The 26007-nt window shown below is 36.8% G+C and overlaps 3 protein-coding genes across 7 annotated transcripts; 2 read left to right on the top strand and 1 right to left on the bottom strand.

The window, feature by feature from the left end:
- Nucleotides 1-60: 60 nt before the first annotated feature.
- ptgr2 (prostaglandin reductase 2) lies at nucleotides 61-4312 on the top strand. Of its 4 annotated transcripts, XM_027172801.2 has the most exons (11): nucleotides 61-100; nucleotides 230-318; nucleotides 805-834; nucleotides 945-1063; nucleotides 1839-2030; nucleotides 2108-2278; nucleotides 2358-2567; nucleotides 3215-3336; nucleotides 3532-3619; nucleotides 3712-3751; nucleotides 3838-4312. In XM_027172801.2, the coding sequence occupies exons 4-11, from the start codon at nucleotides 1061-1063 to the stop codon at nucleotides 3900-3902; spliced, it is 891 nt and encodes a 296-aa protein (XP_027028602.2). In that variant the 5' UTR covers nucleotides 61-100; nucleotides 230-318; nucleotides 805-834; nucleotides 945-1060; the 3' UTR covers nucleotides 3903-4312. The 4 variants fall into 4 exon arrangements, 3 of the variants coding, with proteins under 3 accessions (XP_027028602.2, XP_027028601.2, XP_047677809.1); XM_027172800.2 differs by lacking the exons at nucleotides 61-100; nucleotides 230-318 and having other exon boundaries at nucleotides 665-834; XM_047821853.1 differs by lacking the exons at nucleotides 61-100; nucleotides 230-318; nucleotides 805-834; nucleotides 945-1063 and having other exon boundaries at nucleotides 1891-2030; nucleotides 2160-2278.
- Nucleotides 4307-17034, bottom strand: tmem62 (transmembrane protein 62). The gene is made up of 14 exons (XM_027172799.2): nucleotides 16579-17034; nucleotides 15878-15989; nucleotides 15640-15777; nucleotides 14797-14842; nucleotides 13552-13693; nucleotides 13354-13478; nucleotides 12731-12853; nucleotides 11275-11430; nucleotides 10906-11065; nucleotides 10145-10258; nucleotides 9022-9106; nucleotides 8836-8931; nucleotides 7671-7789; nucleotides 4307-6895 (listed from the first exon to the last, which is right to left on the bottom strand). The coding sequence occupies exons 1-14, from the start codon at nucleotides 16759-16761 to the stop codon at nucleotides 6587-6589; spliced, it is 1908 nt and encodes a 635-aa protein (XP_027028600.2). The 5' UTR covers nucleotides 16762-17034; the 3' UTR covers nucleotides 4307-6586.
- Nucleotides 17035-20073: 3039 nt separating this feature from the next.
- On the top strand, nucleotides 20074-25871 carry LOC113659509 (ras-related protein Rab-10-like). Of its 2 annotated transcripts, XM_027172323.2 has the most exons (7): nucleotides 20080-20232; nucleotides 20455-20624; nucleotides 20984-21044; nucleotides 21164-21302; nucleotides 23059-23148; nucleotides 23289-23390; nucleotides 24100-25871. In XM_027172323.2, exons 2-7 carry the CDS (start codon nucleotides 20498-20500, stop codon nucleotides 24181-24183), a joined length of 603 nt encoding a protein of 200 aa, XP_027028124.1. In that variant the 5' UTR covers nucleotides 20080-20232; nucleotides 20455-20497; the 3' UTR covers nucleotides 24184-25871. The 2 variants fall into 2 exon arrangements, with proteins under 2 accessions (XP_047677324.1, XP_027028124.1); XM_047821368.1 differs by having other exon boundaries at nucleotides 20074-20624.
- The last annotated feature ends 136 nt before the right edge of the window (nucleotides 25872-26007 follow it).

Below are 26007 nucleotides of genomic sequence, written 5' to 3'. Positions count from 1 at the left end.
CTTTCACAATCAATTTAAACACACTCCAAGAATGTGCAGTAATGATCTAATGGCCTAAGACCTCATTTTGGACTGGGGTTGATTTCACATTATCACCTTGGTATTTACTTCCTAAACGACATTCTGAATATATGCGAGTTAAAAAAAAAGAGTAAATTATCAGTCCTTTTGACTTAATTGGGAGAAAATTGAAACAGGTGAACAGCTCTATCTCCCTGTTTGTCTGCAGTAACCACAGTCCTGCTCATGTCACTGCTCTACACACCCATGTTCTCTCAGGAAGGGCGGGGGTCCAAAACCTGTTCTGTGTCACATATTGTAAGGTGTTTTTGTTTGTTTGTTTGTTTGTTTGTTTTAAATCTTGTATTAAATACATATTTTAATTAAACTAATTAATCCATTCTAAATACATGTGATGTTTTGTCCGCGTTGTATAATAATTGACATTAAAATTAATCCTATATATATTTGATTTTTTTTATTTTATATTTTATACTTTTTTTAAACAATTCTAAATACGTGTGGTGTTTTATTTACTATTTTCTTCTAATCTAACTTTTTTCTAATTTTTTATTTAATTCTTTTTATTTTTTTTATTTTTTTATTTTGATTTATTTTTTTGATTTATAACAAAAAAAATGTTCCCGAACTTTTATTTTGAAATATCCGTTTCACCACGACCGGATGTTGACGATTAGCTACTGTATTGTAACTAAACGAGGCCAAAGTTTCTTGTGGATATTATGTAACGTTAACTATTTGCTTTGCTGTGTGTTTATTATTTATTTATTAACATGTTAACAGTGCAAAGAGTTGTTTTATCCTCACGGCCAGGTAAGCAAGATTCTATATTATTGGTGTTTGTATATTATGGGATACTTTATGTATTTATGTAAATGCACTTATTTACCTACCTTAAATATTTTATTTTGTTTTGTGTAAAGGAAAAAATGGCCATCCATCTCCTGATAACTTCCGTGTGGAGGAGGCGAATTTGTGCACTGAGTTAAAACAGGGAGAAATCCTTGTCAGGACTCTGTATCTGTCTGTTGACCCCTATATGGTGAGGACAGAGACCTCTTTATTGATAATGACATTTAATCAAGGTGTCCACACTTTAAAAAAAAAAAGAAAGGTCTAGGTTACATAGGACCAATCACCAAAAACCTTTCTTATGAATTATGCAAAATGCAAATTTATTTACCACAGGAATGCAATCTGTATGTCTGTCTGTCTATAAAATTAATTTGTGATCCATTTTTGGGACAAATGACATTAAATGGCACTTTAGCTAAGTACTCTTAAAGACCCCATCTTAGCCTCCATAATACCCTATATAACCATAATAACCTCAATTCTTCTGGGAAACCTTTCTGCTAGATTTTGGAGCGTGGCTGTGATGATTTGTGTTCAGTGTAGTCAGGTTGAGATCAGGTACTTTGTGCACAGAGGCATTGTCATGGTGGAACATGTTTGTGCCTCTTGGTTCCAGTGAAGAGAACATTGTAATCCTGCAGTAAATAATGGCATTCTTGACAATTGTGGGTTTTTCAATTTTGTAGCAACAGTTTTTTGGAAAAAACACATATCGGTGTGATGGTCAGGTTTCCACAAACATTTGCTATGTAACATATTTACATAATAGAAACCAATGATTTACTTTTTATGCAAAATACTCATTCCTATAAAATTCCTAATAGTCAATACTTTTAGATCACTAATATTTGAGTGTTATTTAGCATGATTTATGATGATGATTAATGTGTGTTGGGGCGACTAAAGTATGCTTTATTGTATACTACTTTATCTGGATCTGATTATTCTGATCACATGTTCAGCGTTGTCGCATGAATGACGATACGGGTGCTGATTATCTGCTACCATGGAGGCTTGAGGAGGTCATTGATGGAGGTGGAGTTGGTGTGGTGAAGGATAGCAAGAACACACAACTGGCCATCGGTGACATTGTCACCTCCTTCAACTGGCATTGGCAAACTTATGATGTGATTGATGGCAGCTCTGTAGAGAAGGTATTCTTTAGGGTCAAAGACGTATGCAAGCTTTATGTGAGATTGTTTAGCAAAATTAAGATTTTTTCCCCTGGTAGGTTGACCCCAGTATGGTTGATGGCCACTTGTCAAATGTTTTGGGGGCTGTAGGCATGCCTGGACTCACTGCTCTGCTCGGTGTGAGAGAGAAAGGACACGTAATTCGTGGGGCTGGACAGACCATGGTGATTAGTGGAGCATCTGGAGCTTGTGGTTCACTCGCTGGACAGGTGATTCTTTTTAGATCTTGTCCCATTTAACATATAAACAGTTGATGTGATATTTTTAAATGTAATCTTGTGCTGTAAGATTGGTAGATTGGATGGCTGTGAAACAGTGGTTGGGATATGTGGCTCAGATGAGAAATGCCAGACCCTGGTGTCTCAGCTCGGGTTCACAGCAGCTGTGAATTATAAGAAGGGAGACGTCTCAACAGCACTGAGGAACTGTTGTCCCAATGGAGTGGACATCTACTTTGACAATGTTGGGGGTCCTATCAGTGACACAGTCATATCACAGGTAAGAGTGTATGTTTCTATCATTGACCATAAATTAATAATTACTATAACGAATCTCATCATCGAATTACAGCAATTTTTGCCTTATATAAAAAAAAAACTCTAAAATTGTCATATTGCCAAAACCAGAGTAATATATGTTCTTCTCTTACTTGTAAGACTTGAATAACTTTAGAACATAGTTTTAATTATTTGATAATGACAGATCATATGACCCACATAGTCACACAAAGATGGTACCAGTGTTGGGTACATGACAGATTACATAATACAGCCATTGTGGCACTATGTTATAGAGCTCGAGGTGTTAAGCAGCAGTTATAATAGCATTATATCAGTGACCAATCACAGCATTTCTACAAATGATAGCATCACCTAAAGCGATGCTTTTGAATTACACCTAATCAGTGTTGCACAGCTATTACACTATAGTAAAAAAAAAGTCATAATGTGAACAGTCCATGGTCTGAGAAATCATTAATACTAAAAATGTTCAGAAAGAGAAATTAGTCCCCTTACATTGTGAACACCAAAAGCAACGACTGGCAGTAAGTTGCCTTTAAGATCCACTTTAACAGAACAGAGTGTGTTTCACACCAGTAGTAGTCTGTGATGAGGGTTTTTTCTTATCTTCCATCGGTATTCTAGATGAACAGTGGCAGTCATGTGATCTTGTGTGGGCAGATCTCTCAGTACAATAAAGATGTACCCTATCCACCTCCGCTGAGCAAGGAGACACAAGAAGCTCTGCGTTGCAAAAACATTACCAGGTACAAACCCGGCTGATGGTTTCACACACAGCAAACAGCCACTAATTAGTATCAGAGCTACTGGTCTTTTGGATCAAAGAAGATCATTCAATGTCTCCTGAGCAGCACAACATTTTTGTAAATATGAGATCCTGGTATTTATCGTCCACTAGTTTGTGTTGCTTTTCTAACCTGGACCATGTTTGCCTTATATAGGGACAGATTTATGGTTCTGAACTACATGAATAAACATAAAGAAGGTCTGGAGCTGCTGAGCCGGTGGGTGAAGACCGGCCAAGTTAAAGTAAGACGGGTGACTTATTGCTGGCAAATATTTACACACACAAGTATGTGGAGGTGCTGCAGAAATTATTCTCTCTTTCATTTTCACTTCAGGTGTTAGAAACTGTAGCAAATGGAATTGAAAACATGGGGGGTAAGTGCCCAATCACATCTGCTTAATATCATAATTACTTTGTGAATATTACATTCTTATTCAACTGTGTACAACTTTTATTACAGTGTCCTTTTGCTCTATGATGACTGGAGGCAACATCGGGAAGCAAATCGTTAAAATTTCAGATTGAGCCACATCTAGCCTGCTGTTTTTCCCCCCACAAGCAGCCTTGTATGTCTTGTATTTATATAGAGAACATGATGAGCATGGTGTGCTGTGGTGGATGCTGTCTTGAATGGTTCACATGAAGAGCCTTTTCACTTAAAGTGCAATAACTGTGTTTTTTCTGGTAAACATGTCACTAAAATAATTTTTTTACCCTGTCACTAATGACACTGAGAACATTGCTGTTTTTCCTGGATCATAGTAAAAAGGTTGTTTATCCCTCAAAAGTAACTTAGTCAATGGATTAAATGCGGCATTATAGCAATTATCTTCTAAGGGTTTACCAGAAATATTTACAAGTATATACACCCGTGTGTATAACCGGTACCTTTCATGAAAATGACTTATAAGTAATAAAATTAGAAGGCATTAAAATTTGCGTGGTTTCTTTTTATTTTTGTCAAAAAGGACAAGTCCTGTTTAAGTCAGTGCTTGCATTCTGCTTGACCAGTAAGAACAAAGACTCGCTCAACAATCAGTGTGTAATCAAATTTCCACTTCTTTAGCAGCAAACTTTAGCATTCGAGGAACATCTTGTTGTTCTACAGTACATACAAGGATATTGACATTACAACAGCACAAAAAACATCAATATGCATCAAATAATTATAAAAGTATATGATTTCAAATTAATTCTTTAAGTAATGTCAGTTAACCACAACTGTGAATGAATAAACCCTGAGTTATGTAATGGGCTAAATAAATATACCCGAACTCCCAACCCCAGACAAAAAAAAGAAACAGTTTGAAATCCTTCACACTGTTGATCGATAATAGTCATTACATTCCTAGGAGACCTGAACTGAGGTGCAGGTAATCAAAATACAAATCAAAAGCACACAAATAAAATCTAACACATGGATTATACAGTAAAACCATATTCAACATGAACACTTATATTATTTCAACTTTTAGCTCCTTCTGTACAACATGTTATGCATTGATCGTGTTGCTTGGATTGTTTTCCTTAGTTTTTCAAAGCGTGTTGATCAAATCCAGCTGAAGTGCAGAATGAGATGTTTTAAAAAATCCTTGGAAGTTCAGTCTACACTTAAATGAGCTCTAGTGTATGAACACACTGCCGATTGACTTTTCCTGCAACTTGATCATTGAAGCAAACCTACATACAGTTTATCTTCACTTATTTTGATAAAACACTGGTTGTATCAAGAGAGATCAGGGATCACTTCCAGTATACAATCAACAAAGCATCTAGTGGTATATTATATCTAGGATACAGCTCAAGTACTCGAATACCTTGTCCATAGATACCAGTTTTTTCTTTGCTAGTCTAAAATAAGAGAAATGATGTTCAGGAGGTTGACCTATATAGTCCTTCACTAATGATTTGAAACCCAAAACAAGCATCACTCTACATCACTATATGTTCTGATGAGGAAATTTGATCAAAGCAGAAACTATGAAATCATGTCAACATTAGTTTTAGTTTTTACATTAGGTTTCTGTATTTATACAACATAGTGGTGTAACATAATTCACTATATGTATGTACTTTGTGCTCTAGCCAGTCATATTGTATTTAAAGTGGGCGTGGCCTAAGTTGCACCTTTTTTTTCTATTTTGATATTTATATTTAATCAAGAAAGTGTTTGTCACAATTTTTTTATCCCTGTTCACACATTTCTAGAGAATGTCGTTAGCCTGTTGCTTTATTTTACAAAATATATGACTAAATATACTAGAAGCCTGATTTATCCACTGCGATCCTGACCAGGCAGTTACTAAGAACGAGTGAACGAAACAAAGAAAGAACAGATGAATAAATGAACGGCAGCATGAAAGTGAAAACCTCCTACTGACATTAGACCACACGTCTAGTCTCAACTTGATATTATGAAACCCTTGCTTTACAAAATGTTGTACTGTTCAGAAGGTTGTGAGTTTGAATCCCAGGACTGAAAATATACCCTGAATCGCCACGAGTCGCCCCAGCGGATCATCTCCATATGTAATTTGGATCTGCATATTTGATTTGGGCAACCCATCCATTTTAATATGGACTTGTATTTCTTTCATAATAATAGCGAGTCTGTTATCCGGGACTGTATTTGTACATGTTTAGAACATAACGCCTGTTCATTCTGAATAATCTTTAGAAGAAACCATGTGAATAAACAGAAAAAAAAACCTTAACAACCTCAATGCTGACATCCATATGTCCAAGCAGCAGAACAAAAGTCACTGTCTACGTTCAGGATTTTATTATTATTTTTCAACCAAACTATTGCTCTCTTAATGAAATGATATCGCGATTGTCGGTTAAGCAGTAACGCAGGTCAAATAGTCTCAACACTCATCCACAAATCTGTATTTTTTTCTAACTGATTAAATATTTTAGGCTGGCAGTGGAGCAAGGCAATTTATACCATTTAGGGTTGATTTGCTGACATTTTTCAGCGTAATCTCCTGGAAAAAGAAGTGGCCCTAGACCAGTGTTAAAGTAAATAGACCAAAATGCCCATTCTTTAGTAGTACATCTTCTCTCCAGCTCTCTCCAATTATGATAGAAACAATTCCATAATGTAATGATTGTGTAGGTAAATAAATAGAAAGGGAACAATTTGGCAAACAAATGTGTAGAACAGAAATAGGTTTAAATTGTGCATGAAAAACTGGACAGTGTTGCTGCTACGAGTTGCTCTTCTTAGTGAGATATGGAACTGGTTCCCTCCAGACCTTGTAAATGAGCAGCAGACCCATCAGCAGAGCCCAGGTACGCACCGGAGACAGGAAGAAAGCCAACAGGCCGTAGCACTCCAGCAGGAAGTAGCAGGAGTATGCCTGCCAGATGAAGAGAAGCAGCATTACCAGGTGTACAACCAGAGTCCTCCAGTGGGATCTCGGCCTACAAAAGTGCGAGCGGAAAGAGCAGCCACTGCAGCGCTGGTGCACACTCCAGCAGAGGTAGCATGTCAGAGGCATGTTGAAGAAGATCATCTGTAGATGTTCATAAAGAAAAACAAAAACACATGAGATTGGGGTTTTACACATTTAAAGCACAAGTTCTGAACCAGGTCCCTGGAGACTATACAGTTCACACATACAGTTGAAACCAGATATTTACATACACTTCAGAAAAAACACAAAAACTTTTATTTCTTTACTGTCGTACATTAAATCAGAGTAAACTTTTGCTGGATGTGCATGTGCTGGCATTGGCACATAACATTTGTAGCGTCTTACTACCGTCTAATTCGAGGTAGGCAGTAAGTTAGTGTTTCTGCTTATATTAGCTCGATATACAAAGACACTACAAATGTTATGTGCCAACGCCAGCACAAGGCTAGCTGTAGGACACTGAGGTTAAAGTCTACTGTGATAGCATTGAGAAGTACAAAGGTTTTTCTCTAGGTTCCCTGTATGCAGTTTCTGGATGTGTCTCATGTCTGGTTTCCTCTGCATTCCTCTCCATGTCCAGAACAAAGTGAATTAAAACAAATGCAGCTATTCCATTTTAATGAAACCACACACGCATCCTAGGTTATAACACCTGAAAGCTTATTTCAAGAGGGAAGGCTTTCTGAATTCACTTGCAACCTGACTGCCTGACCTTTGAATGTTGTTTTTTTTTCTCCCATTTACTAACCGTGGGTCCACACAGAGGTTTTTTGTTTGTTTGTTTGTTTTTTAAATCAAAGCAGATACTTTATTAGTTGCTTGAAACGTGAGAACTTCACCAAATATTACAGAATTTTATTTTTATAACTCTTACCTGCATCAAACCCACAGCATAGGTCAGACCACCCTCAAGAAAATGTCCACCCACGAACACACCGAAAGAAAAGCAAACTCCGCTGTGTCCGTCAATCATCTCCCCAATGAACCACGGCCCTGTGAAAGACCAGGTAAAGCAAGTTTAATACAGAAACGCACACTAACCAAAATATTTAGCTATGGATTTGCTGTAATCGTACTATATAGATTTACATTCACACCATTTGGCATATAACATCTTTCTGAACCACATCATTTACAGATAGCATCAGTGAATATGCACTTTAATTCGTGTGTGTTTAATCTACAACATCTGCAATAATTTATCTGATAAATAGATATTTATTATTAGTGCATTCAACAGTGTGCTTCTCGACAAACAGCATCAAAACGCAGAATTCTTAAATCTGATTGGTCAAAAGTTGTTGGTTTATTTCCATAACAGTAGCAGCTCTGACAAAAAGTGCTAGTGAATTCAAATCACAGGTTTATATTAACATGCTTCTTCTAACACTTAATCGTTGCTATAGTAACAGCTAATTCACCCCGACTTCATAAAGCAGACGCTCCACACAGTACAAGACTTTTTAACAGATTCAATAATTCATGCTGTTACTTAAATGAAACGTATAATCATTTTGATTGTGAGGCTTCTGTAAGGAGCTTATTTAACATTTATGAAAAGGAGTCCTGGTTCTGTCGAGTGTTGTGTAACAGTTTGGTGTTTCATAACACTCAGTAAGTTTTCCAACACGAAGGAGATTTCTGGGCAGAGGACACGGCACGTTTATATTTCTCTGTAAGATGTGTTTATTAACTCTTAGTAACTTCAACAGAGAGAAAACGCTCGTCTAATGAAAAACACTAATGAACATGAAAACAAAAACAAACTCACTCTGTGAATCCTCTACCCTGAATCGAACAAACTTCATTAGCCTTTGGCTGTTTTATTTTGCTGTGTGGGTATATTTCTGCATGTGTGTCTCTGTGGTTCCGCTCAAGCCTTATCTCTCAATTTCTGTTGCCAATACAGAACCTGATATCATGTTTAATTCGCTCCACGGTACCTAAGAAATAGTTCACTGAATATTTTTGATGATTTCTGGATAGATCTACCAAAAAAAAAAACAGTGGAAATGTAAATGTAAAGAGGTTTAACATACCTAATGCTGTACACAGATTAAACAGCAGCAAGGTGTAGTAGAAAGTGTCGATCTTGCTGACAAGTTGTATGGACAGAAAGGCTTGAGAGAGCAACCCTGAAAAGACAGTGTGTATGTGGCATAATATTCACTGTAGATTGGTTTAAATTTTTTTTTCTTTTTGTCATATTTACCACTGAGCCGCACCTCGGGCCTTTGGAATGTGCATGAATCTGAAGGCAACCTGGATGCCCAAGTTCACCAACACAGCTGCTAGAAAAATGATCTTTGCCTAAAAGAATACACAAATGCACAGTCTTACACAGTCTCGTACATCAAATAACTTTCTTGGCTTTCCCTCTCTATCAGGTCCACTTTATTCCTCACTCTCTAATACATCATACACATATTATACTTATCTCAGAGATCTATAGAGATCTTATTTAACCCAAATCATCATATGGACATTATAACAGTCTTATTACTGCCTCTTTTTCACAGCATAACAAAACATACATGAAAATGTATCTTAGTGCAAGAACTTTAATGCAAATCTGCATTATAGATCATAGAATAAAACCCTTCACTAGTGGACTTTTCCCATGTAATTATTTCCCAGCTGAATAATAACAATGACAGTCACCAGAATACTCCTGGCCTGTTGTTTATGATGCTGTGCAGCAAATCTTCAAATGCAGAATAAATCAATAACATAATCATGTGAACTCTTGTGAACACCTCCAGTTGCTCGGTATCCAGTATAGCAGGTCACAGTGGTGATTTCTGATGGATGATGGACATGACCAGGGACCAAACTGCTTGGGATGGGACCTCATCAGCAAGCACTTATGTAAAAATCATGCCTCACATGCTATGAATAAACTGTATCCTATTCTTCAGCTTCCCCAATGCTGCAATTGAGCAGTTGGGAGTGTAGCTGGCAACTGATGAAAGAGTTCAATCATGTTGCCGGATGTACTTTTATTGGCTGCAACTCATTCTCTAAATTTGAGGTCCACCTTCAAGGCAAGTGGCCACCAAAAGAGAGACTAATGTCCTTGTTAACCATCAAAGAACATAAAGCACACAACTGAATATATAAAAGCTGACACACTGATTTGCAAAGCATATGATACTCTTTCAAGTGTATCGCGGTCTTTAAGAGATTCAGTGGTCTTAGGCATCTGAAAGGTAGTGTTCCTATGAGAGTGATACAAAGGAGATGGCAACTAAGCATGAACATATGGGATATAAACAAATCCCAAGAGGAGGAATCTATGTAGCAAGCTATATATTGTTTTTATTAGGTTTTTTTTATTATTATTATTACCTGGATGTAGTGGTCATTGAGGAGAATGAAAGATTGTAGGAAGCCAAAGCTGGGTGCGAGTTCCTTCTGCATGGTAAACAGTTGTTTGTGTACCTTGGTTTGGCCTGCTAAATTCTTTCACACAAGCAAACACAGAGGAAGAAAACGATTAATAAAACATCAAGACAAATGTAATGTGATTGAAGTGAGGCCAATGTGTGTTTAAATCCCCATAATCTACTAGAAATGAGTATTCAACCTTTAACAAAGGTTCTCTCTGTCTCTCTCTCTCTCTCTCTCTCTCTCTCTCTCTCACACACACACTAACACACAGACACACAAACAGACAAATACGCACCTATGCACAGACACACGTGCATCTATCTATCTATCTATCTATCTATCTATCTATCTATCTATCTATCTATCTATCTATCTATCTATCTATCTATCTATCTATCTCGGTCTGTCTGTCTGGTATCTATCTATCTATCTATCTATCTATCTATCTATCTATCTATCTATCTATCTATCTATCTATCTATCTATCTGTCTGATATCTATCTATCTATCTATCTATCTATCTATCTATCTATCTATCTATCTATCTATCTATCTATCTATAAACAGAAATACTTATGAAATAATACAAATTCTTAAATCCCCTAATATTTGTGGAGAGTGTCATAAAATTCAGTGCTGAACATGGAAACCCCAAAACAGGCTCAAATTCCATTTTTTGGTCTCTGGAAAACGAATAAAACTGAACGGCTTTCACTAACTTCTGCTTTTACTGTGATAGAATGCAGTCCGGTGGAGTAGACTTTAGGGTCCCAGCGCAGCACATACAGAGGTCCCCCTACACACTCTGCATTCCCCAGGACCTCTCCATCCACACTCACATATACTGCTGTAACCGGAGTATCTGAAAATACCAGGATCCTGCAGAGCACAAAAGACACAGCACAAAACAACAGTCAGCACTTACTGCTGTAAAACCATCCACATGAACCATGGAACTAACATGGAACTGTAACAGGTAAGCTGAACTGTATGAAGCGTAAAGTAAAGTGTATAAGGTAACAGTGAATGGCTGATGATGGCCATCAGTGATGCTTTAGGACTTGAGAAGACACACACGGAGGAGACACCTGATATGTGTGGAGCTGTAGATACGACCCAGAGGCTCCACTCCTGGATGCAGATACTGAGCATCTTTGGGGTTGGTGATGATGACTGCTGGCCAGTCCCCAAAAGTCAGGTCTGAGAAACTCAAGAGGTCGTGGTCAAAGGCCAGGATCCTGTATCTGATTACAAGAACACATTTGACAAGAACAAATTTTATATCGTATATAAACAGCAAACAAATATACCAGTAAATCATATTTTTTTGTACTGCTGTTATTTAAAATGGGATTAATGTTCCAGTTGTATTTAAAAACATTTAAATGAGGTTTATATTAACAAACTTGTTCTTGTATTGTTATTATTTCTGTAGTAACATACATGGTCCAAATAATGCAAGTCCAAGAAATGGATTAAAATATGTATTGTTATTTAACAAAAACATATTCGGTCATCGCTTTGTTATGGTAAGTAAGTTTTCTGCCACTGGAATATATTCAGGAAAAAGAACATTTGCTTTCCAGTTTCTGTAACAGGACAAGCTGCTTTTTTTGGATTATTAACACCCAAAGAAAAAAGAAAACAGGTTGTGTAAAGGGGGATGGGAGGGTTGTGTTGTAATACTGATCTCCAGGTTCTTCACCCAACTGAAGTATGTTAGATTGTACTTTTGTATAGTATACAGTGAGCTTTGTGCTCCATGGTTTTATCTTGAAAAAGTATTTTCCAATAATGATGTATCTCTTTCTATTATGTATCAACAAAGACAGCAATATATATCGACACATATATCTGGATATAACATGACAGACACATCTGCTGCCTTGAAGTGCAAAAGTTTTGTGATTTGATGAATCTCGATTGACAACATTTTATTATCGTATTAAAAAAATTTAAACATCTGCTCAATTTGCTTTAGGGTTGTCTTTCATAAGTGTAGCAGTCACTAATATTGCAGAATGTGAGTGTGGCCTGTCCAGCCAAACAAGATCCTAGGCAAATGTAAACACACATAGTTACTTTTGCATACCAAATTGCTTGTTAAAGAGAATTATTTTTGTATTGAACGGTGTTCCTTGTTTGCTAGCGTAAACACGAAATAAAAAGAAAGCCTAAAAATAGAATAATAAGAGCTTGAAATGTAAGATCCTCAAATTTCAAACGGCAGCATGTACATAAACACAGATAACAACAAAAAGATCATGTAATCTTCTGTATAATGTTTAATATAAAGTGACTAGCCATGTACATCATTTAGAAACACATCCGATATTAATGCAGGATGCCAGAAACAGACGACAGAAAGGCTAATAAATAAATTTCTGCACAGCACAATGCACTAGTTTCTGCTGAGTGGACCATCTGGATCACTGTGTGTGTGTGTGTGTGTGTGTGTGTGTGTGTGTGTGTGTGTGTGTGTGTGTGTGTGTGTGTGTGTGTGTGTGTGTGTGTGTTTTCACTGCTGGTGCATGCTGGTCTTACCTGCGGTTGTCCATCCAGTCTCCTAGCTCCAGCTCTAGTGTTCCTGCTGAGTGTCTGCTGTGGAGGACAGGCATCAGATCCCCCAGCGTGTGCAGGTGCCCACAGAGATACGCCACTGCCTCACTGCAATCATGTCACACACACACACACACACACACACACACACACACACACACACACACACACACACACACACACACACACACACACACACATGCAGCTACCTATTAACATCACTGGATTCAGTTCAGCATGAACAAATGAAGGAGCAAAAGATACAACAAAATTCAAAGACATAACAATAAATACAACATTAAAACAACTACAAATACATATAGGGTAGTATATGACTGAATATCTCAGACCACTTCCAACATGGCTGTACTCAAAGTTATTTATTAGTGCTGTAAATTCAACACAAGTAAGTTTAAAGTGTTTCTGAAAGTTCTTCCTTGTTTTTCATTAAAATGAAAAGCTTTTTTTCTGGCTTGGCTCTAATGTGAGGAACAAGAAGTCCTTTTAACATTCTGATAACATTTCTTGCATTAATGGCTGAACAGTTAGTCAAAGTTTCCTAAACTAAAATTTCACTCATCCAGAAAATCATCAGTCTCTTCCCTCACCTCATTAGGGCTCTGACGCCAGGCAGAGGGGAGATAACCGTGGAGGTGGTATAGTGTCCGAACCAGATGGTCTGATTGCTGCTCTGACTCTCCTGCCTAAAGGTCGCCAGCATGTCAATTTGACTCTGTTCACCAGAAGATCATCATCAGAAAAAAAATTTGAAGCTGGTACACATCTTTATTGCAGTACAAACCTACCTGATTAAGTATTCCAAAAAAGTTGTAGGGACGCTTAGGCCCAGGAGTGAGCGTGGCATCAGCACATATAAAGGAATAGTTGCCAAAGGGGGTGCTGTGTACATAATGGAAGGAGCCAATCTTCTGGTTGGCAGAATACTTCCTAAACACCAAACAAAGTGAGTTACAAATGAAGGATAATGTTGTGCTGAAACTTCTATGGCTAATACAAATAATAATAAACTTCAACTAATCTAAACCTAAAAAATAAATAGATATTTGTTTTGTTTTATATATATTTTTTTTATATTTATAAGGTAACACAAATTAAGGCAAAGCTGGTAAAGCTTTCTGGGAATAGAGGTTTAGCTTCAGTGTCAGTGCTGTGTAACAGTAAGAGGTAAGGTTTCTACTGGAAAGAGTCACCAGGACAGAGAAGAAAGAGGATGGGACTGTGTATAACTTATACAGCATAAGCGTTGACAGGAAGTTACTTATTAGGCAGATGTTGAACAACCTTATATAAATGTAAGAAAATGTTTTATTTTAATAAATATAAAGTTTAATAGTTGCTGCCGTATAAGAGGAGCATGTTGCTATCAGAAAATCAGCTATGTGGTTGGTAAAAGTAGCTCTAATAACATACATTATTTCGCCAAAGGTTTGTGGACACCTCATCAACACACCAATATGTGATTTTTAAACATCCTGTTCCATATTTAGTTTTAATAATTATTTAATGTTTTAATAACCTCCATTCTTCTATGGAGGCTTTCTGCAGGATGATACTGGTGTTGACGAAGAGGTCTGGGGTGCAGACATTGTTCTCATTCATTCTAAAAGAGTTGGCTGTTCGGTGAGGCTGAGGTGAGGGTTGTTGTTCAGTGAGGCTTTGTGCAGAACACTCAAGTTCTTCCAAATCAGCTTGGGCAAACTATGCCTTCATAGATCCCACTTTGTTCACAGGGGTGTTGTCATACTGGAGCATGTTTGGAAAAAAATCTTTGGATTTCAATTCAGTTGTGTGTATCAAACTACAAAAAGACTCACATGAGTGTAACCGTCGGGTGTCCACAAACCTTTGCCCATACAGTGTATCACACCAGCTGATTGTTTATTATTTTCCCTATAACACACCCTACTGTGTTTACTGTGCTTTTGTCCCTATCTATGACATTAACTTAACTTGAGTTCAGCCATTCAGAACACTAACTAAAACTATCACGCTATCATGTTACAAATAACAGCGAGAAGATTGGCACAGACCTGTAATAATTGTTTACGCTGTCCAGAGATAGAATATTGAAGGCGTCTGAAGAGAAAAGAAGACACAGAAGACATTATAGAGTATATTTTCATGAAGTACAGAAAGAAGATGGAAGATCGCTGGACTAATGAGAGTTCTTGTCTGGAAGATGGTAATGCAATACCAATTACAATGTCTGTGGGGAAATGGTCAGGATGGATACAAGGAAAAGCACAGTCAAACCCTAATATTAGAGTTGAGCTCATGAGGGTGGTCCCTAAATGCTCAGTCTTATCTACTGTTAAGTTGTTCAATAGAACAAAGTAAAATTATTAATTAAATAAACAAAATATTTAGACTAGTAATTATGTTTCAGACAGACTGAATGTTGTGTGTGAAAATTTGTCATTTATTCTGTTGTAATAATCACAAATGAGGAATAACAAGCCAATAATTAAGGAAATGAAATGTCCTAAAGTTCTTTGAGGCTGGTGATTGAAACTGGAACATTAACATCATGTTTATAAATATAGTATAACCAAACTAACCAAATTCTCATGCTCATAATTTCTGCTAAAATTTTCTTTAACAACAAATTTAATGCCTACAAATTTATAACAGTTGCTATTCACCCCATGTTTATGAACAATCCATAATCTTTTAATCGGTGGATTCAAGCAGGAATGACAACAATGTTATTATTAACGAAAAGGTAGGGTCTATGTTTTATCTAATATCATAGTTATAGAATGTGTTGTCTTATTTATATAATATATTCGTCTCAACTTGCTGCCTACTGTAATTACAAAATCACGTGAACAGGAGTCAAATGTAAATAAATGTAAAATAAAAAAATGACTCACCATGGTTTCCTCGAATGTCTATCCATTTTGTGCGCTCCAGCACTCGAGATTTCTTTAGTACGTTGTGATAGGCCTGCCACTCCACCTCGTGCTGAAGAGAGCCAACTTTATTCTCTGTCTTTGCATCTGTTAAGTCCCCTGGAATATATTGATTAAAAGGCACATCAGTCTACCAGATTGTAACCAATGTAACAAGTCACAATAATAATCAATGTCTGACGATGCAAAATTGTCTCACCTGTGGCAAGTACGAGAGCTGGTTCAATGACTGCAATAGTCTCTGTGCAGAACTTTTCAAAGTCCGGGACTCGTTTTGGATCACGGAAGCGACTTATATGAATGTCTGATACCTACAAACAGCGTCAAACAGAAATTTACTATACAATACAGAAAATAATTAGGTTGTTTATTGAACAATGTTTAAGTAACAGAACATTGTGTAGATCCTCTTCCATTCTCCAAGATAGTAAAGTAATATTTTAACAGCAGTATTTCAGGAAATCTATATTCAATATGTTCATCAACTAAAATGTTCATTTATAATAATAAAAAAGCTTTATTATTTATTATAAAGATGTATTTTCCATTTACTAATTGATCTAAAGCAGGATGCAGCTTTTGACTATCAAGAGGTCCCCAGTTTGATATGTGGTTTCAGATCTTTCCCCTAAGTCTGCATTGGGTTTCTTCCTGGTTCTATGGTTTCCAGATGGATGGATGGATGAATAAATGAACTAAGTTTATAGGATCATTTAAACACAAAGAAACCCATGCATCCTTTATCTGAAGTGTCTGCTTGGGACTCTAATATCGATTAAAAAGGTATATGTTATGAACATCATTTAGAAAAAAACGATTAAATATATTACCGGGTTAAAGTAACTATATTTGAACTTCCTGAGCCATGTTGGTGTTGACACTCGACTCGTAGAGACTCACCTGCACAAACCAGAAGATGTTGTCCAGCTCTGCGCCTGGAAAAGGTGCCTCGCGTTTCTTCTTAACGTGTCCGCGGTCTGACTGCTTAGGGTGACGCGTGGTGTCGTAACTGTCCATCACCCAGGAAGTAAAACACGCCAGCACCAAGCCGGTAACAAGCAGGACAGTAAACAGCCGGAGCATCCTGACAGCAGCAGAATTCCTGCACAGCGCGACCACAAGTCAAACTCTACCCCGAAAATCACCGGGAACGCCGGCCTTGGCCTGTCTGAGGTTACTAGTTAATTAATAACTGCAAGCTAAAAAAAATCTCGGCTGTTCAGTGTCGGCGAGGCGGACTGCAAAAGCGTCATCACCGCTTACAGCTCACACTTCCTCCTTTGTGGAGTTTAAAGTGAAACCACTGATCATCATCATCATCATCATCACCGTCATTACGCACTGGCGAGACGCGTCACTCTGAACCAGTGACTTCCGTTAAGCGGAAATAGACTCTGACTAAAGTAGCGCTTATTATTTTAATAAATACATAAATAATGAAATAAAATAAAATACTTAAATAAATAAATTAAACAAATTAAATAAATATGCAAAGGGAGAAAACAAAATGAACATGCAAAAGAGTCTTTTTCAAAATAATTCTACACAGGCTTAATATAAAATACGTTTATTTAGCATTTTGAATGTATTTTGTCTTGTTTATTTTGAACACAGGGGCACAAATAGACAGATCAGTGCAAGGATATATACAGTCCCTGACAAAAGTCTTGTCACTTATATATTTTGTAGAATAGAAACACCTGCTATTAACCTGACTTTTAATTAATCAAATGGTGTTAGAAATAGCTCATATGAAAAGCTAAAACCCACCCAAATGATGTTTAATGCACTGAAATAAATTAGTTTCACTGAAAAAAGATTTATCATTTAATCAAGACAGAAAGGTCAAATTTTGCAAGACAAAAGTTTTGTCGCTTATACAGAAATTGAACAAATTTATGGCAAATACAAAAATATGTCAGCAAATTAAGTAGTGGTGCTGTGAGACCAAATTTAATATCTTGTATGATTTCCATGAGCTTGAAGGACTGCATCCATGCGGTCTGGCAAGGATTCATACAATTTATTGATGTAGTCATCAGGAAATGCCTCAACATTCTTTGGTTTCGTCTTCCATGCTTCATCTTTCATCCTACCCCACATATGCTCAATGATGTTCATGTCTGGTGCCTGTGCTGGCCAATCCTGGAGCATCTTGATCTTCTTCGCCTTGAGGAACTTTGATGTGGAGATGGAAGTATGCGATGGAGCACCATCCTACTGCAGAATTTGGCCTCTTTTATGGTTGGGAATATAAGAGGTAGCTAAGATTTCTTGGTATTTTAGACTATTGATGTTGCCTTCCACCCTGCAGATCTCTCGCACACCCCCATACAGGATGTAACCCCAGACCACGATTTTTCCACCACCAAACTTCACTGTTTTCTGGGTGAAAATCCATGCGGGCTCCAGTAGGTTTCCTGCAACATTTGCGGTGACTGTGGCGTAATTCAACAGAAGATTCATTTGAAAAATCCACCTTCTGCTACTTTTCCAGCGTCCATCCTGTGGGCCTTGGCAAATGCCACATGGTTTTTCAATTGCCTTTTGTTTAGTGCTGGCTTCTGGGCACTGATTCGACTATGGAGGCCATTTCGAGACAGAATCCTACAAACTGTTCTGGTTGACACAGGGACTTCAGGTGACCAGGTCTTGTGGAGCTCTGCTGCAGTGGAAAATGGGCTGGCCTTGGATTTTTGAGCCAACAAACGGTCCTCTCGAGCAGTTGTCTTGCGGGGTCTGCCTGACCTGGGCTTGTACAAAACATCTCCAGTCTCTTCAAATCTTTTTTTATCCTCTGTACTTGATGCTGCGACATATTGAAGGTGTCTGCCACATCAGCAGTGGATCTGGTCTTCAGCCTCTTGATAATCAAAACTTTAGTCTCAGGGTGAATCTTAGGCATGTTTGCAGAGGTCTAGTTGCAGTTGATGTGAAGGTCTAGTGTACTGGGGTTCTTTTTATACACACCTGAGACCTAATTGATCCATTATTAGTCACAGGTGAAGCTCATATAACAGTCTGACAGTTTTTGACAGTTTTGTTTTGCACTGAAACATTATTACAAAAGCTGTTGGGATTACAATGAGCCATTTCTTGTAAAAAAAAAAATCTTGATTAGAAATATATTTCAGCGGTACTTCAGGTCAATTTGTACACAAGGGACAAGACTTTTGTCAGGGACTGTATAATATATATTTAAAGTACTTTATAACTGGCGAATAAAGCCAGTTTAAAGCTGATTGTAATTCTGAATGTTTGACCCACAAATATGTCCGCACATGTGCAGTAGTTGTTTACTTTCTGCCTGTCACTGATTCATGCCTAGTGTTGTGGTGCAAACAGATCAGGTGGCGTTGGTGCTATTCATACGTGAGTGACTACAGTCTGTTCACTTCTGTATTAATAAGGGTAATAATCTGAATATCACACAATTTATTTAGATTTTTTTTAGACCATGAAATGTGCAGTATTTCCAACAATGTTCCGGTACTGAGCTTTGTGTCACCATTATAGGACTGTGAACAAATAAATACTTGACTCTTTGTGAGACGTGATGAAACCGTTGCAGTATTATTCAGTGACTCATCGTGTATAGAGTCATGCAAGATTTTTTATTTTATTACAAAGCTTGACGATAGCTTAATTAAACCACATATGTCGGTTTTCTACCACCCACTTGAGAAGGTTCTTTATTTGAGTAAAATGGACACACAGAGAGATGAAGGCTGTCCTGATTGGGCAAAATTATAACAGCAAAATCCTGTTGTAATTCTAGCTGACACAAAGGAGTCCCACTGCCTCAAAGCTGTGACTTTAATAATACAAAACAAACACTACTGTGAATGACATTAACAACACAAAGAGATTAGATGCTATAATTGGCTATAATGTGTTATAGGTGCCAATATTTATTTGTTTGTTTGTTTATCTATCTATTTTTCTATCTATTTATCTATCTATCTATCTATCTATCTATCTATCTATCTATCTATCTATCTATCTATTTATTTATTATATTAATTGATTAATTTTATTTATTTATTTGTTCGTTTGTTGATTATTTTATTTGTTTGTTTATACAGAATAAACTAAATAAATAAATAACTAAATAATAATAATCATCATCTACATCATTTTATGAATAATTTTTTTTAACCCATGGTAAAATGTAACAAGAAAATCTATTATTAAATGCATAGGTCATCTATAAGTCCTCTTGACAAATTGACAAAATAAAAGTTGTAATTTAAGAAGCTTACACTTGCTCGGTGCAGCTCATAGATATGGGTGCAGCTGAAAATGCGTCGTAAAACGTAAAAACAATGAGGCGCATGCGCAGAAAAAATTGGGCAGGATACGGATCGGGTTTAACAGTACTCCTGGCCAAAAGTGTCTGCGCATGCGTAGTGGCGTCTTTTTTTTCCGTGGCGTATGACGAGTTCCGTAAAGTCGTAACTGTTTTAGACTGAAACACCTGGTTTTGTCGTTGCCCTAAAACATCGTTTACGTTTGTATTTTTTTTCGTATTGTTCCCGTGTCATGAGGTTGTAGGTAAGCTATCTAGTAAGTTAATTTAATCGCGCTGAGCCGTGTGCCATTTAGTTGCTAATAGCTAATAGCAGCTACTGTAGCTAAGAAACTTTGACAGTTAGGGAGTTAGCAAGGCGCTAACTATATATTTATTAGCAAACTTAGCTAGTATGAGCTGCTGTTTGTGAAAATATCCATTTAAGTTCGAGTATCAGAAAGTTGGACCTCTTGCTTTTCACTTAGACTAGTTTATTGAAAGAGTGTCAGCTTTAAATCTACATGCCAAATGGCCAAGAAGACCTATGATTTGCTCTTTAAACTTCTGCTTATTGGAGATTCAGGAGTTGGCAAAACCTGTGTGTTGTTTCGGTTTTCGGATGACGCGTTTAACACCACGTTTATCTCAACAATCGGTAAGAATCTTATAATCAGTTAATCAATTTTTTTTTAGCTAACTTTAAGAAAGCACTTAGTAACCTAAAAGCTCACCCACTGTTTATAAACTGTCTTTACAACTGTCAAACACAGGGAATAGATGTAAATGTAAAGATGTAATACATTTTAGTAACCTAAAACCTTATCCACTGTTTATTCTTTAAAACTGTCTTAAACACAGGGAATAGATGTAAATGTAAAGATGTAATACATTTTAGTAACCTAAAACCTTATCCACTGTTTATTCTTTAAAACTGTCTTAAACACAGGGAATAGATGTAAAAAGTATGAAAAATAGTCATGTTTATGTAGTAACCTTTATAATGTAACTTTCCAGGAATAGATTTTAAAATCAAGACACTTGAACTAAATGGCAAGAGGATCAAACTTCAAATATGGTAAGTCATAAGTATTGGATTATGTCTTGTGTGCAACAAAAAAAAAAGCACACTTTGACACATACAAATACAGATTTATAAACTTATGTTGGTAATTGATGGTAATTCTTCCATTTCAGGGATACAGCTGGACAGGAGCGCTTTCACACCATCACAACCTCTTACTACAGAGGAGCCATGGGGATCCTGCTGGTGTATGACATTACCAACGCTAAAAGCTTTGAGAACATCAGCAAATGGCTACGAAACATAGAGGAGGTGGGATTCTGACCGCCTTGGTTTATCTTATGTGGTAACATGAGAGTTGATTAGTAAGATCTGCATTTCTGTGGGGAATGGCTCTGCTTGTTATTGCTCAAGAAATTACACAATAGTAAACCTGTAAAACCTTCCTCAATGGAAACCCAGTCATCTCACATAATGTAATTGATATTTTTGCAATATGATGCCTCAGGGTGATTCCTCTAGTGGGAATTGCCACATTGCTTTAGATGAACATTATGTACTTATTTTTACATTACACAGTGTGACCTTACACACTTGATATAACTGTTATGCTTTTAGCTAGATAGGAACATAGTTGTCAGTATAAGCAAAATCATCTAATTGTCATCAGACTGAAACTAAGGATTTCATGTTAGCTGTCAGCTGTGTAGGTGAAAGGTTTACACTCCACTAGATGATGCTGTTGCTCAGGATACAAAGTGGCTTTCTATGTTTTCGTGGGAATATGAGTAGACATTATAAGCATAACAGTTTAAAAAAAAGGCAGCAGAATTCTAGATAAATAATGTACAGATTAAAATAAATCTTAATTCAATATAAGATCACATATGGAAGAGAGATAAAAGTAATGCTCTGCTCTAAATGCTTGTAATGTGAGGGCTGGGTTTGTACATCACAGGAGGTGTACAACTCGCATGTCTCATCTCAGCTATTCCATCCAACATAGATGACTACACTGGTTTGATGCACCCAAGAGCACTTAAACCTACATCTCATAAAAATATGCTAGCAAATGGCTGGCTCTGTTGGTGTAGTTAGACTCACATAGCATATAACGTAAATGTAGCATTTATGAATAAAGATCATTACACACCTTAAGCATCATAGCACAGTGTATTAACTTCTATGCTTTTTGCACTTATTTAGTGAATACAGTGTGCAGATATTTGTAAAAAAAAAAAAATTTAAACCTGCATAACAACTGTACAGTACATGCTTACATTAAGTTTATTAGTAAATGCGACTTTTTTACTTCTGTTTTATGGCTGCAGGAGTGTGTGCTACTGCTGTAGGCTCAAAACTGAAATACCATATGTGTACTGTTGGGTATGCACTCTAAAATAGCATGAGTGTTGTATTTTGTAGTATTTTTGCCCAAAACCAAAATGGCAAAATCTTTTTGTTGTAAAGGCCACTTTGATAAAATGACAGCATGTAGGAAGCAGGACCAGATGTTAAATGGGCTTAAATGAAGGGGCAGATTAAATAATTAAATAGGATAATGTTGTATTGATAATGATGATCAATAATATGATAACGATGATCAAAAAGGTGCCAAAAGTTGAAATTTATAGTAACTGTGCATAAGTCAAAATATCCATTGAACTACATTATGAATAATGGTTTGTCATCTTAGGTGTATAGTAATAATGAGTCCTTAACCATTTTCAGTTCAAACACCAAAAAAATGTTTTTTTTCAATTTGCCATTGTAGCATTTTAATAGTCTTTTGAAAGCTTTTGTTCTTCAATAATATTTTTTTTGTCAGAGGCAACTTTGTGATTATCCCTCCCAGTATGGAATACCTAAATACATCATCCCTGTACTATCAATAAATCCAAATACTGTGAAATTATAATAAAATAAAAGGTATAAATAATGCAGCAGAAACAGTGAGGTGAAATAGTATTTGTTAAAGATGCAAAGCTTTTTCTTTCTTCAAGCATAATTGTTTAATGTTTTTAATGCTGATGACATTTTTTAATGTATACTGTATTTATTCTCCTAGCATGCAAATGAGGATGTGGAAAGAATGCTGCTTGGTAACAAGTGCGATATGGAGAACATGCGTGTGGTGCCTAAAGCAAAGGGAGAACAGGTAAATTCCCATGAGTGAATAAATATCTTTTTCTTTTTTTCTTTTTTTGCATGGGTTTTCTATACACCTAGCTGAGGGATGTGTAGAATACAGGATGTGATTCGGATTTACTTACTCCTTTTTTTCTCGTTCGTATTCAGATTGCTGCAGAGCACAACATCCGCTTCTTTGAAACGAGCGCAAAAGCGAACATCAACATTGAGAAAGCATTTCTCATGCTTGCTGAGGACATTTTGCAAAAGGTGAGTCCTATAAAGCAGAGTCTGTCAAACGGTTTCAGGAAAGAAAAAAAAAGATTTGTGTTTAACAGAAAATTCCAACTTATTCTATATGGCCATAAGTAGACAGAAACCTGACAGTCACACCCATATGTGCTTTTTTTAATGAACCTTTGCTGTTATAATCTTTTCCACTCTTGTATTGAGATTATCACTAGGTTATGGAGCATGTCTCTGGAGATTTGTCTTCATTTAGCTATAAGAGCATTAGTGAAATCAGGTACTGATGTTGGATGAGGAGGTCTGGGGTGCAGCCAGTGTTTCAGTTCACCTTTAAGGTGTTCAGTGCCGTTGAGGTCCGGGCTCTGTGCAGGATACTTGGGTTTTCCACTCCAGCCTTAACATGCTATGTTATAATGCTGCATGGGCATCGTTATGCTGGTATTGGTTTGGGCCTCTCAGTTCAACTGAAGGAAAATTGTAATGCTACATCATACAAAGGCATTCTGCACAATTGTGTTCCTCCAACTTTATGACAATAACTTGGAGAAGGTCCACATATAGGTGTGATGCTCAAATGTCTTCATACCTTTGGCTATATAGTTTGTTAGGAATACAGTTTAAATGTGTGCAGTAATATTCACATTTATTTTAGTAAAGTTGGCATAATAAGATAATAAATGAGGGTTGTGTTTTTCACCACTGTACGCTACGCTTTCTCTTTTTGCTCTAGACCCCTGGAAAGGAGCCGACTAACGAAAACGTCGATATAAACAACAAAAGCAGCTCTGCAGGAGGGCTCAGGTGTTGCAGTTGAATAGAGGTTTCACTGCTTTGCTTCCAAAAACCCTCACACCATTTACAATGCACAAGATACGATCTCTTACAACTAGGTTAACCTAAATGCCCGTTATGCTGGACAAGACCTTTACCTTTCACTGTACTTTAACTATCCAACCCATGTAAAAACCCAACCTAAAACCTCCCATTATTTCCCTTAAAAATATTCAATCAATCAGGACTTTTGTTACTTTTAGTGACAGCACTGTGTACAGGGAAACCTCGTGAAATAATTCCACACTTATTGAGAAATACAAAAGGGACACGTACAGTAACACTTTTAACATTCAGTGATGCTGAATTCTGATTGTGCCTTAATGCTGACTAGAAATTCCAGAGCTTAGTTTATCGCACAGTTCTTAGAAAGTGTTTGAATTACTGAACTGTGAATGAGTGTTTTGTGACACTTCCCCTTAGAACATTCAAGGTTGTGCCTTATGACCCGCTGCAACGAATTCAAACTGTCAAAGACTGTTCTGTTATTCCAGTGTCATGTTTTCACACAGCCAGTGCATGCACAATACCTGTAAAGGTACAGTACAGACTGGCTTTTATCATCATGCTCTTTATTGTATAAATAACATACATGGCAGTTAGCCTAAAGAGTCAGTGTAAGTTATCACATTAAAAAAAACACTTTAGCCCTAATTGTTTGGTTCCTAAGTACCGAGTTATTTTCCTTTAAGGATGAGTTATAAGTAACTGTATGCACTTGTTTAACGAACAAATGCTGCTCAGTCCCACTTTTGTTTGATCTGTCAGATTCTGCACTTTAGGGGCTATATGCTGAACATGTCAGTCCCAGATGCAAAGGTCTTTATGGGATATGTGAGATTTTAGGCTTATGAAACGATCAATGCCTATTACCATGTTTATTTAAATTGCTGCTCTTTGGGTTTTTTGTTCCTTTCTAGGAAGTTGGAGCGTGAAGCATGTTTCACTTCCGTGTCCTTTCCAGCATTAATTTTTAATTAGAATTTAATAGACAATTGCTATGAGGTTGCACAGGACATTTTTGGTGATGGTGTGGGGACGTTCTCAGTACACTCGTATTTCCAAGCAGTGATTTATGTATACTAACCGTACAGGTATTTCAACATGTAAAATCTTTTTTAGTTAGTGAAATTTTTTTTCACCTTTTAACTAAACTTTTGGGTGGATTTTTCTACATTTCTTCTTAATATTTCTCCCAAACAGGCATTACTACAATTCAGTAAGTGTTGACTGGTGCATCTTGGCTTTCTCTTTAAATCTAAATAACAGCTTTATTATAATAACTTCTTACTTATATATTTAGCACTTTTTTTACTGAGGAATTTAAGTACACTAGTTCATAGCAAGATGACTTGAAAACTAGTTGTGAAGGTGGACATTGGCTGCTCTGAAACAAAACATGGGATCAAACACTATGGCTTGGCTAGTAAATTACATACACGTAGTGTTTTAAAGGTCTAAACTGAGGATGGCCAGTGTCCACCTTTATGACCTTGAACTGACCTTGGTTTACATTTGAATAATTGATCCTGTAATAATGGAAAGTCGTTGAATAAAATGTTTCTTGAACTAGATGACTTAATAGCATGGCCTTTACTGCTGACAGAATTGTGTGTAGTTAAAATTTATGGGTATTGGATGGTAGTGCAATAAACTTACTTTTCAAAAACAGACCCGTGTTTTGTTTATTTGGGTTGCCAAAATTAAGGGCTGTGCTGTTAGAGTACAGGAAGTGGTCTTTCTGCACAAATTAAAGGATTTAAAAAACTGACAGGTAATGCCTTATAGAGCACAGCAGAGAACAGAA

Source organism: Tachysurus fulvidraco, chromosome 12 (genome assembly GCF_022655615.1).
Source record: "Tachysurus fulvidraco isolate hzauxx_2018 chromosome 12, HZAU_PFXX_2.0, whole genome shotgun sequence".
In the NCBI taxonomy this organism is placed as follows: domain Eukaryota; kingdom Metazoa; phylum Chordata; class Actinopteri; order Siluriformes; family Bagridae; genus Tachysurus; species Tachysurus fulvidraco.
Note: the sequence above shows the minus strand (reverse complement) of the source record. Positions and strands in the feature narration are given on the sequence as shown.

Bases quoted from the DNA above. Each gene is read 5' to 3' on its own strand.
- ptgr2 (XM_027172800.2), top strand. From the start codon at position 795: ATGTTAACAGTGCAAAGAGTTGTTTTATCCTCACGGCCAG. The intron at 2,031-2,107 runs GTATTCTTTAGG...TTCCCCTGGTAG, and splicing joins ATGGCAGCTCTGTAGAGAAG to GTTGACCCCAGTATGGTTGA. The intron at 3,752-3,837 runs GTAAGTGCCCAA...CTTTTATTACAG, and splicing joins TGGAATTGAAAACATGGGGG to TGTCCTTTTGCTCTATGATG.
- tmem62 (XM_027172799.2), bottom strand. From the start codon at position 16,761: ATGCTCCGGCTGTTTACTGTCCTGCTTGTTACCGGCTTGGTGCTGGCG. The intron at 15,778-15,877 runs GTGAGACAATTT...AATATATTCCAG, and splicing joins AGCTCTCGTACTTGCCACAG to GGGACTTAACAGATGCAAAG. The intron at 11,431-12,730 runs GTAAGACCAGCA...TCTTGTAATCAG, and splicing joins GACTGGATGGACAACCGCAG to ATACAGGATCCTGGCCTTTG.
- LOC113659509 (XM_047821368.1), top strand. From the start codon at position 20,498: ATGGCCAAGAAGACCTATGATTTGCTCTTTAAACTTCTGCTTATTGGA. The intron at 21,045-21,163 runs GTAAGTCATAAG...CTTCCATTTCAG, and splicing joins AGGATCAAACTTCAAATATG to GGATACAGCTGGACAGGAGC. The intron at 23,149-23,288 runs GTAAATTCCCAT...GTTCGTATTCAG, and splicing joins CTAAAGCAAAGGGAGAACAG to ATTGCTGCAGAGCACAACAT.